Consider the following 12350-nt stretch of genomic DNA (forward strand, 5'->3'; position numbering starts at 1 on the left):
CAATAAACTATTATTTTTTTTAAAAGTGAAATATTTTTCTGATTTTTTTGGCTTTTTCAGAGGTATCCTCGCGTAACAAGTTCCATACGAAGTCGCCCAGGGTATAGAGCTGGGAGAAAAAAATTTTAAAGCATTGTTATAAAAGCCTAACGGTATATTTGCTTAATATATTTTAATTAATAGATATTGAACTTGCATAAAACGCTTATAACGGTGAAAAAATATTTTCCCAATATGGTATTATAAGGCTGTGAAATATGCAAAAACACGCGTTTTTGGGACCTTTGAGTGTGCGTAGAAGCTGATTGGCTATTGATATTAACAAATCCAAAAACTTGTATTCTTATTTTGACTAGTAGAAGTGAAAAATAAGAAAAAATCAACTCAAACATTTTCTTGTCGCACAGTGTAATATGATATTAAATGATTTGTTAATATCAATCAATCTTAATTTGTAACTTGTTTCTTGATGGCCTTTTAACTTAAGTTAACAATAATGCATTCAATAGGTAAAAATCAAATGGTTATATTATTACTTTGATGAGTTACCTATATTTACTAAAATCAATTCATTTTGTCGTGAGCTATATTTTCCTTTCATTTTACTCACATTTCCGCGATCGACATGCTATATATTTCTATATACCTTATTTAGGATCTAGCTTGAGCTCCAGTTCGTAAGCTTAGCTTGAGCTTTCGCAAAGGAGTTGCGAAATAGGATTTCTCAGTGTTCTGGGATGTACGAGTATCTCTTGGATCGTCGATCTCACTCTCACAATCACACACACATATACAAAAAGACATAAAAAAGTGATGGGGACGTACTGACTGACTGACTGAAGGAAGGTCCTTGCCGGTTTTTTCCCCAGGAGCAATTCTCTCTCTTTTTGCCCAGCAAGTTGATTTCAGCTCCTCCGCCTTCTTCTTCTTCTTCGTCCTCTTCTTTTCCGCCGATCTTTAAACTGTGGCCGAATAATTTTTTATTTGTTGTTTTTTGTTTGTTTTTATTATTTGGTTGTTTTTGTTTTTTAGTAGTAGTTGCTTTTCGTACTACGGAAACAAGGAGAAATCATATAGCGACGCAAATGATAAATCATATGAGTAGAATAATACGAAAACGCGCTTAAAAAAGAACCGCGTTTGCTGGATGCGCCGAAGACTGCTTGACTCGTACTGAGTTTTCCCCAGAAAATGAGAGAGAGGCGCTTTTCCGCAGCGACTGCGAAGCGGGCAGCGACGCCAGCGCATCCTGCGGAGGAGACTTTTCACGGAAAACGCAGCACCTACAATTCGAACAGGAGCAGAGCTTTCGCCCTTAGCTTTTCCTACCCCCGCTCTGCCCTCGCCCTCTCCCACTGCCACTTTTCCACCCGGCTTCAACTCTCCAGGCCAGCTGAAAATTCTCTCCAAACGCGGCATCGAAATAATTTGAAAATGCATTTTCCTCAGCATCGTGGGGGCGTGGCAACTACGTGGCGTTGTAGAATGTGTGCCAACAGCTCGTCGTTGGCCAAATCCCTTGTAATCTGTGTAATTTCAGCTGCTCGGAACTTCCAAAAACAACAGGATAAGGCACTGGAAAAAACAAGGCTTTACCAACTGTATAAGTATAATATATAAACGTTTAAAATTAAGGAGAATAAGCTTTAAGAAAAAATTGAAAACAATCTTTAAAAGTATCTAATAAAAAACGATGGGATAACTGTATAATTGATTAATCAATTTTAATATCAAACAATGTAAAATGTTATATATCTCGATTAATTTGTTACCATAATAATAAATGAAAAGATATATATATCAATTCGCTTATTTTTAAAATATACAAATACAGAAAATAGTTTTTTATGTGTACGAAAAAAGAATGAAACTGTGGGAGGCGAGGGAAAAGCTGTGGGTGGGAAAACAGTGGGTGGGAAATAAAGCAGAGCAATAGCAAAAGCGATTTGAAATTGTGCAAATGTTTGCATTGAGCTTCGGTGCATTCGCATTTGAAATTAATTGCAAGACTTTGTCTCAGTTGCCGGCAAACAGTAAAAAGAGACGGCTAGATGCCAGCAGAAAGAGACAGCAACACAGCAAATATTTGCATTGCAATTCTATGTTCAACTAAGGACTCAATTTGCCCAAATAGAAGCTGATCAAATATTAATATTCTCAAATGAATTTATAATATGCCGTATTTTAGCGGTCTTGCCACAGAAATCGGCAAAACAAAATGTTTTGTGGCTTTAGAAGCGCAATTTTGTGAAACAAATTATCGAAAAACCACATTTTACGCAGAAACTTTATAACCAAATAACCAAAAACATGGAAAATGCTGATTTTATTTGATAAAGTTTCAAAACATTCATAAGTTCACAGTTTCCCTTTTTTAATTAATTTTTAAGTATAGTTTCATGTTAATTTACAAAACCACAAAAAATATTTATTATAAAATAACACATTGAATCTACAAAATGGAATGCACAATTTTGATTAAAATTTTAGAAGGTAAGACAAATACTGTTCACGTAACAAAATATAAAAAGAAATTAAAAAAAACAGTAAGCATACCAAATTAGCCACAATTAAATAATAAAAAAACTATTAATATTTTTATAATACTTACAAAAACTCAACTAGATTGAAATATAACTACTGACTATTTAATCTTTTAACACTTAAGCTGACTAAACTTAAATAAAAGAATAAGGGCCATTTTATATTTAAATGTTACTTAAAGTACCTTAACTGCAACCAAAACTATTTTGATTATTTTATCATTTTAAACTTTAATTTAATTATCTGCGCTCAACAACAAGTTTGACTATTTCATCTTTTGAACACTCAAGGCAACTAAACTGCAATAAAATGTTGATAACTATTTCAACTTTTCGAGGCAACTTTACTGCAATCAAATAATAATGACTATGTAATACCGTTAATTGGCCAACTTGCAAGTACTTGACTGCGAAAATATTAACATAACTTGCATCCTCAGACGATCCCCTTCCATTATCCCACTCACTCAAAGTGGAGGACTGCCTCGAAGTCGATTGCAATTAGTGAGCTTACTTAGCATTAGGGTCATCGCGGAGCCGCCGGCCTTTCAGCAATTTCAATTAATTAAAATAAATAATGAAATTATGTGTGCAACCCCCCATTCTCTCTTGCCACATGGCGAAATGGCGATTATCTAAGCCAAATCCCAAACTGGATACATAGAGCTAGGATGGAATGGGAATGGGGGATTGGGGATATAGGATATAAGATACAAGGAATCGCCGCCGGTTGAAAAGCTCCTCGATTGTCGCACTGGAAAAGCTCTCGTAGGGGCGCTGTCCCGCTGGAGAATTTTCCAGGCCGTGTAGACTTTTCCGCCAAAGCGGAAAATGGAGCAATTTCTGCATATGGGCGGAGGCATTCGAAATTGTGTCAAACTGGGCGCCCGAACACGCCCCAAAAGCACGGAGACAAACCGGCCGGCCGGCAGATTGTCCGCACTTTCCACACGTACACTCTCCCGGAGATATAGACGCAGATACCCGCATCTAGATAGATATACATTTAGATAGATGGCCCTGTGGATACTCGTGCGGTGGCATCTGAAGATGAGGACGTGGCCTTAAAGACGAACGTCTTACAGCAACACCAAAAACAACTATCGAGGGGGATACACCCAAAAAAAATGTAACTAACTTGTTGTATTCAGTATTTCGGAACTGAAAAACTTCTTAAAAACAAAAATAAACCAAAATGCCTGAGTGTTGCACTTTTGATTAGTCTACATTTTTCTTTCTTTTATAATTCTTTTATTTTTATTTTAACTTCAAATAAGTCTGAGTAGTAATACATAGAAGTAAACGAATAATTACCCAATTTGACAAAACAACTATTAGGAACTGAAATAATAAAATAACTAATGCCATTTTTTAAGTTTTCCACTGCAAGTAAATATGAAATGCATTAAATACATATAATAAACCTACATACAACAATCTTATTTAAGACTTTACCAACTCAATTTGAGACTCTAAAACATATTAATGATTTTTATAAAATGTTTCAATCGGTATTATTATTTTATTTGATATATTTGTATTATTGGGGTGCAGGTAAGTAAACAGATATAAACAAAACTTTAACCAATTTGAGAACTTAAAAAAAATTCAAGAACAAAGCGGCTATTTACGCCAACGAGTTCCGAACACCACAAAACAGTGGGCTTCTGAAATATTAACAACTATTATTTTTCGGGGTGTGTCGCCTGGTAAACAGGGCCATTCGGGGGTAAACAAGGGGGATGGGCGTAGAAGAGGGGGTTTAGGGGGGATGGAGGGGTAGCGAGGGGCAATTGCAACCTCTGTCACGTAGTCACCAACTCGTACGCAAAAGTTGTGCCAAGTTCTCAAGTCAACAGAGGACTCCTCGCCCACACGCACATAGACACTTAATTGAGTGCAGGGGGCGTGGCACATCCTGCTGGGCGGCTACGTGTATGGTGCACGGTGGTATGGCCCCAGGATGTCCACAAAATAGATGGAAAATAAAGACGAGCAGTCACGCAGGCGAAAAGGGGGAAAAGGATTGCAGAATTAACCCAATAACAGCCGGTAAGAAGGATCCCAAATATAAGCTCTTTAACCGAACCCCCAGTCCTTAAGCTCCTTAAGTTCGTTAACAAAATAAATCATTATACATACTCGATTCCAAGTAAACTCAATTACTAGCCTATCAAAATATAACTGGCGATTTGGTCAGCTGGCAGGGAAATTGAATTTTCAGTATAGAATTAGAATTAGAATGAAAAACGCATAGATATTTGAAATTATTTAGAAAACTCGTATTACTAAAGCTTCAAAAATGAAAATAAAGTAGAAAACAAATATACTGAGGAAATTTAAGTTCGTTTCTGAGTATTTGAAGAGTATACATATATTGAAATATTGTATTTAATTTTATGGTTAAGCAATGAGGACTTACCTGAAAATTAAAATAAATGTAAAGTTTTGACTTACCTTAACTAAAGCTAAATATCATGGTATATAATATTCAAATACTTCTTAATTTATGTTTTTTATATAGCACAAAATATAAATAAACCAATAAAGCAATATACATATATCAACAAAACTAGAGGATCTGTATGTTTGGCTCTTGAATTCGGTATCTGATTCTGAATTTCTGCAGGAGAGAGATGCTGACTTCAACAGGTGCTCGTTGAGCCGTGCACTTACCAATTAGCATATGCACTTCTGCCCTCTCCCCCTCCCTCTCCTCCCCCTCCTTCTCCTCCTTAACCCCAAGCTCTTTAGCCTCTTAACCCCCTACACCCCCGAATCCTTCCAGTGTGCAGTTCCTTGCCGGGGAGCAAACATCCTCACTGAAGTGGCGTTTTAACGCTTCAAATGCATTACGAGGGCGGCTCAAAGGGGTTAAGTCACTCACACTGGCATAAGGGTACACAGAAAACAATATTTTAAAAATAATTAATATTAAAAAATATATATTTATATAAACAAACAATATATACATGTTCTTTGGATGTACATATAGCAATACTTTTTACTTGAGTGTTTTAAGTTTCCTTTTTTATATTCATATTTCAAGCGAAATAAAATCCTTTAAATATATCTACCAATTTTAAAGAAATCCTATAAACATTACAAAAAAAAAAATTAAACGAAACTTAAATATACAACAAACATTCTTTGAAGTGCACATTTTTGCAGAGGAAAGGGATTGCCGAGCGCAAAAGGGATGGAGATCTAAAGGGATGGCGTAATTGCTTTAAGAGGCAACAAAAAAGGAATCACACAAGTCGCTGCACATCAGCTAATTTCACTCCTTCCCCCGCCCAAAAAAAAAATGCCATCGGACAAATAAAAGGGAATAAAAGGCAAAAAACTTTTAACAGCCATCGAGTGACTTCCGCTTCCGGCGCACCACCCACTAAACCACCCACCACCGCCAACACCACCACCCACTCGAATGCTAATCAGCTGAATGGCAAATCAGTTAATCTATATGCCACCACAAATCGATGGAATCAGTGGCCATACAGAACTTGGCATTCGGAAATTTATGCGTTTCGACACACAGACATTGCGAGATTAATGTTTGGTTGTTCCCCATTATTTATTTCTCACCGGGAGAAAATTCCAATATATAATTATTTGTTTTGGGAGGAAACAAATAAATAAATAGGTAAATAAGGAAGATATCATATAAGACTAAATTATTTTCCTTAACTACTTTGTTTTTAATCTTGCTTTCAGGAATTTCTATCCAATTGATTCGAAATTTGATAATAATTATTCTTATTTGTTCAGCCTTACATTTTAGCAATTGCTTACAGGTTTATTCACTGGAGTGTTTATCTTAGACAATTTCGTAAATTTGAACAAATAAATTTATTTCGAATGTGCAATATTAGGAATTAATTAGATTACCTTATAATATTACTTTTCTTAAAATCAACATCAACTTCAACATCAAAGCGATTTGCAACTGAATTTGCAACTCACAGTTCAGATTTCTTTTAACTTTATATATCAACCGAAAAACAGAAGTGAAAATGTGATCCTGATGCTGACATCAAGTATACGCCCCGTATTTCAATCTATGCAACGCATGTCTATGTATTTACATCTGTAAGTAAATGGGTTTTGTTTTTGCAAAGAGAACTCGGCGAAAGGTGTGAGAAAGATGAGCGACGTACACCCGTCTCACTTGCATAAAAAGAATAAATAAAACGACAAATCTAACGATGCGTTATGCGAATATTTGCATTTGAAATTGAGAAATTTTCCCTCTATAAATGTGCGTGGGTGCAAGTCAGCTAAATACATGCACACATTCACACGTATAGAAGACCGCACACATTCGCAAGGACTTCCGCGCACACACATATCTAAAAGGACTATGTACGTGAATTACATACCAAATTTAATAAGGGGTGAGCTTGCAAATTTAAATAAGATATTAATTTTGAATGATTTATTTAAAGTTTAATTGTAAATACTCAATATATATCTGAAAATGTATAAAATTTTAATATCATATAATATAAAACATATTTTTCAAAATGTTCCTGACATTTTTTTTTAAATTTTCTAGAATGTACTTGAACATTCTTTGCTTTCAATAACTCCTTTCCTTATTTTTTAAACCTCAAAAATACGTTTATAACGGGTTTAATTTCTTGGAGAATTTCTTCTAAGTAAATAAAAATATATGATTTCTAAAAGAAAAATTTAAATCCTCATTTTCGATCCTGTGCCATTTGAATTTTTTTTGTATCGCTTTTGAATTGTTTAACTTATCTTTAAGATGGAATTTTTAGCTCTTAGGTAGGTTAAAAAAAACACCCTGTTTCCAGCATCGTCCGTTACGAATAATTTTCACATTGCTCGAATAAACACGCCAAGCGTCTGAAATGTTCCAAAAGCAAGCCCGAAACATGAACAACAGCAGCAAAAACGATGAATAGCCCCCGAGGTCCCAGATATCGTGTTCACATAACCCTGTATATAAATGCGAGTGGGTGTGTATGTGACTACACTACCACCCGCCCGTATGGTGGCCAAAAGCCCGTGCAGCCACCCAAAAAAGCAAACCACCTCCCCCAAAAACATGAAAACAGAAAACAGAAAACAAACCAAAACCAAACTCAGCATCCCCCTTCTTCTCAAGCCACCTTTTCTATTCCATTTCTTGCCTCTCAAAGGACTTTCTCCATATGGCCACTGATGTGAAAAAGTACACTTTATTTTACGTAATAGACTGGGTGTCAAAATAAATATCTTTCACCATTTTATGTGGTAAAAGGTCCATTAATTGAAAATGTAACAAGAACAAGAAATTAATCACAACTAAACTAACCCTTTAGACCAAGTAAAAGTCATTTTAAGTATATTGGATTATATTTACAATTTAATGATGGCATGATAAACATATTCTTCTGTTCCTTCTTCGACAAAAATTTGAAATCGTTTACTACCCCAGCAATAAGTTCTTGCGATTGTTTTCTTTTCTTTTTTGGTATTACACGTACTTCTACCACTAATTAAATATAAATATACAGTCGCCAGATGTTAAAGAAAGTCAATACAAAGCACAAAAGCGGAAAGCTTTGGCTCAGACGCTTCAGTGGATTAATCCTGAAACAAATGAACCCAAGCATTGGCCTTCCTACGAATATTATATAATAGGGACAACTTAATATACAACAAGTGTCTGCGACGGCGACGAACTGGCTTCATTGGAATGCTTCCTAGTGGGTCTGGTTGCCTTGGACTGCGTTCAGAGCCGCCTGGGTCACGGCTTTCAGGCCTGCCGCAGCAGCAGGTGCAGCTGATGTCGGAGCAACTGCAGCCAATGGCGACTCGGGGGGACTGTGAAAGAAGTACAGCAGAAATCCAGCGGCCAGCACCACATGGGCACTCAGGATACCGATGATGAGAAATAGCGAGAACTGCGAGTTCCGCAGTGCAGGCGTCAGTACGGCAATCAAAACCGTGCCCGAAAGCAAGGCGGCCGTGATTACCAAGAGCCACTGCAGCAGCGATATCTGCAAGAGATTAAAGACATTATAGTATGGTTTACTAAAAAGTCAACGATAAGATAGGACTTGCAAAACCTTTTGTGCACTAAAACTATAAAAAGTAAACAAACTTGAATTAAATCCTAAATCTACTTCAATGGTTAGCAGCCTAGATAGTTTCCGCACTAAATTATACTTTTGTACAACAAATCCTTACATTGATCACCCAGAGAATGGAGACGGGTATATATATGGCCAGGCTGTATCCGTAGATGCACATCAGCGACAGGAGACTCGGAGTGTAGGTGGCCTGCAAGGAAGCACGGATGTGAGTGAGACGGATGGATGAAAACTCTAACTCTAACTTACGCTGTCTGTTTCAACGGCGTCCGCCGAATCAACGGGCTTCAGGCTGTACTTGAACAAGGCCCACAAAACGGCCGGCAAGAGGTTGGCGTACATGAAGATGCAAGTGGCCGCGTAGGAAACCAGGTGGAAGTTGTAGTGCCAGTAGTAGCCATCACTGGCATGGTGCAAGTAACTGGCTATGTTGCCACTAATGGCTATCGAAAATATCTGAAAAAAAATAAAGAGTTGTGGTTTAATAAAGGAAATAAATATTGAATTTAGAGAAATCTGGAAAGATGTTTAAATAGAGGTTTCCCCGTCAAGTCCAAGTGATTAAACAACTATTAATGTTATAATATCGTTATTAAACCCGCCTCATATTATACTATGAAAAATGGTATATTCCACTTGAAGATAATTTCATTAAATAATGAAATAACCTGATACTGATTTAAAATTTACAAAATATGTTTGCATTGCTTAAGTCTGTTTTAAGTTATACAAGAAACTATTAGAAATAAGGAAAGGACAAACAATATTGCGAATGGTTAAATAATCAGGTTGCCTATCCTTCTCGTATGGTTTGTCTTCTAATAAAAATCGAAAAATTGTTGAGGAATGCCCAGCCCCCAAAGAAAATACCCACCAAGGTGACTGTTATCCAGAATGGACCATACAGATCCGGGTTCTCTCCGATGTTCATCCGCAGATAGTTGCCAGCTGCCCTTTTGGGTATCATGGAGTTGGCGATCCGCTCGAGGACCATGTAGGTGTCCACGTTGAAGAACTGCTGATAGTATTCGATGGTCAGGAAGGAAAGACGTGCACCACCGCCGCCGGATCCGTCCAATGAGGAGTTCTGCGGCTGGGAACCACCTCCGCCGGAGGATCCACCGCCGGAAAGTCCTTGGGCCGAGGTGCTCATGTCGTAGATCAGATCCGCCAGCGGATCGCCGCGTTGACGCTGTGCGTTGGCACCACCGGAACCACTAGAACCACCAGATCCACTGTGAGTCGGGGAGTTCACATTGATTTGGGCCGGGGCACCGCCGCTATAGTCGCGGAATTGCAGCAGATCGTCTGCCGTGGGCGTCTCCATTTGGCTCAGTCTAAGCTAATGGGCTTTCAGTTCGATACTTGTAAATATTACACGTATTTTCCACTTGGCCCCAAAAAAATTTGCTGGCAGCGAAGGGCTATCGGTTATCGATAGGTGGGTGGCCCATCAGCTGGCAGCTGCGTTCGTCAGCTAGAGCTGGCATCAGATCAAAGCAATCGAAGAAAATTGCTATTCTAGCTTAAATAAATTGTAATAAATTGTTGTAATAGTAAATAAATTGTCAGACTTAAACAGCAGTTGTTGTAGCTTGTATAAGTTTAAATTCATATGAACTAATATTTTGTTATAATTCTAAAACGGCTTGAAATTCGATAAATGTTAACTTGGTTAACTGCAAAAAAATGCATATTCATAACGCTTAGACAATTTTTTTTGAAGTTTTTAAAATGCGAATTGCTTGGGTAAATCAAACAAATATTGAAAACTAATTTTTTTTTAAATTTGCTTCGAACACTTCAAAGATAAAAAATAATATGAATCAACACCGACTGTGAATAAATTCAGTTTTAGCTATTTCCTAGCCATTTAACCGATGACTTGATGCTTCATACGCGCGTTTACCAACACTGAATTGCCCACGCAGCGCTGCCCCACACTTTTTGCTACAGCTCGTAGTTTTCCACAGTTTTCCTAAAAATTACACATACTTAGAAGTTTTAAGTAAACAAAAAACAAGAAAAGGCTACTTTTAAGACCACCTGCAGTGAGTCAGCCAAGCGGATTATCAGAAATAGCCGGAACCCTCAAAATAGCCGCGTTACTCCAGCCGAAATGCCCGTAAAGAATGGAGAATCCGATGGCGAAGGCGACGTTTCTGGCGGAGAATCGGAGCACTCGAATTCCAGCCAGGCACATGACACATCCGACGAGGAGGAGGCCAACGAATGCGATTCAGATGACTCCTCGGAGCTCGATGCCAGCGAAATCGAGCGCAGGAGGGCGGAGCATATGGAGGATTTGTGTACGCATTTTTTGGACCAACTTCTTGGTTATTCTATTCTCACGGACATTTTTAACTTCTAGTGAGCTTGGAGCGGCAGTTCAACACCTTGCGGGAGCAATACTACTTCGAACGCATCAATCTCATCGAAAGACAACTGGCCGAGGTGCGTTCCGGTCGGTCGGAGGAGTTTGTACAGCCGCAAAAGGAACTGGACAAGGTCTATCGCACTAGGATCGAGGTGGCAGATGTCCTGCGCAAGTTCCGCCTGCAGAATATCGAGCACAAGTTCCAGTCCGAGGAACAAGCGGCCGTCCAGCACTTTGAGGTATACACCCTGTTTTTTGGCGCCAAAAATTGCAATACCGAATTGGCGCTTTTAATACCCCAATTAGATAAGTTTTATTGTTTGTGAGGTATTTGGTATGAAAGTACGATGTTATTTAACGAACATTAGCCTTGAAGGTTATTTCCCACAGTAATTTGAATAGTTTTAAAACTTTTTCCCCATAATGTAACACATGTATAGATTACTTCTTTTGTAATCTAATTATCAGATAACAAATCGCGTTGATGAATTTGCTATAAAAAATCCAATTAATGTGGGTTTGAACTAGAAAGAACAGTATCTACCTTACCTAAACTCACTTATTCATCATAACAATAACAAACAAAAACAATCCTTTATTTTGCAGAGCGAAAAACACATGGCGGTGGACAACCTGCGCGAGGACTTCGTGGAGCGCATCCGCCGCCTGGAGGAGGACCGCCATAACGTGGACATCTCGTGGGCCGACTGGGGCACCGACAAGCGGCAGAGCAAGGTGCGCGGTCCGGGTCGCAAGAAGGCCGTCACCGTCACGGGGCCATATGTGGTGTATATGCTGCGCGAGGAGGACATCATGGAGGACTGGACGATCATACGCAAGGCCCTTAAGCGATCCTCCTCGTCGGCCACCGCCGGAACAGTCACGCCCACCTCGGGAGTGGGCGTGAGTTTGGCCGGGCTGCCGGCAATGGCCGGTGCCAGCGGATAGCGGTGGGGCGCGGCAGCTGCCTACGCCCACCTGACGCGTACCTGACGGCAGCGGCCGAGGAGGCAGCAGCCGTAGACGTAGATGTGTAGTAGCAGCGATGTAGCAGTAGCAGAGCTCAAACGAGCCCGAACCAGACTTATTGTACGTGCTAAGTTCGATCCTCCTCCCACTTCCTCTTCCTCTAGATTTTAGTCGTAGAGCCTCGAGCACCACTCTCAGAATAATGCCCCCCATCCAGACGATGTATGTAATTTATGCTAAACATTAAGTGCAAAATAAAAGCGAACTGCAGCCAAGTGGATGTGCGGTCAACATAAATCTATTTGATAATTCTAGACTAATTATTTTTGAGAGGGATTAGTATCCAAAAGGATATAT

At 38.8% G+C, this 12350-nt stretch overlaps 2 protein-coding genes across 2 annotated transcripts; one reads left to right on the forward strand and one right to left on the reverse strand.

The window, feature by feature from the left end:
- Positions 1-7895: 7895 nt before the first annotated feature.
- On the reverse strand, positions 7896-10090 carry LOC108095623 (protein YIPF1). The gene is made up of 4 exons (XM_017196790.2): positions 9522-10090; positions 8897-9103; positions 8745-8837; positions 7896-8554 (listed from the first exon to the last, which is right to left on the reverse strand). The coding sequence occupies exons 1-4, from the start codon at positions 9972-9974 to the stop codon at positions 8258-8260; spliced, it is 1050 nt and encodes a 349-aa protein (XP_017052279.1). The 5' UTR covers positions 9975-10090; the 3' UTR covers positions 7896-8257.
- A 467-nt stretch (positions 10091-10557) lies between these two features.
- LOC108095618 (breast cancer metastasis-suppressor 1 homolog) lies at positions 10558-12294 on the forward strand. The gene is made up of 3 exons (XM_017196784.2): positions 10558-10956; positions 11019-11263; positions 11631-12294. Exons 1-3 carry the CDS (start codon positions 10767-10769, stop codon positions 11970-11972), a joined length of 777 nt encoding a protein of 258 aa, XP_017052273.1. The 5' UTR covers positions 10558-10766; the 3' UTR covers positions 11973-12294.
- Positions 12295-12350: the final 56 nt, after the last annotated feature.

The sequence above is a fragment of the Drosophila ficusphila genome, unplaced genomic scaffold (genome assembly GCF_018152265.1).
Source record: "Drosophila ficusphila isolate 14025-0441.05 unplaced genomic scaffold, ASM1815226v1 contig_198, whole genome shotgun sequence".
NCBI lineage: Eukaryota > Metazoa > Arthropoda > Insecta > Diptera > Drosophilidae > Drosophila > Drosophila ficusphila.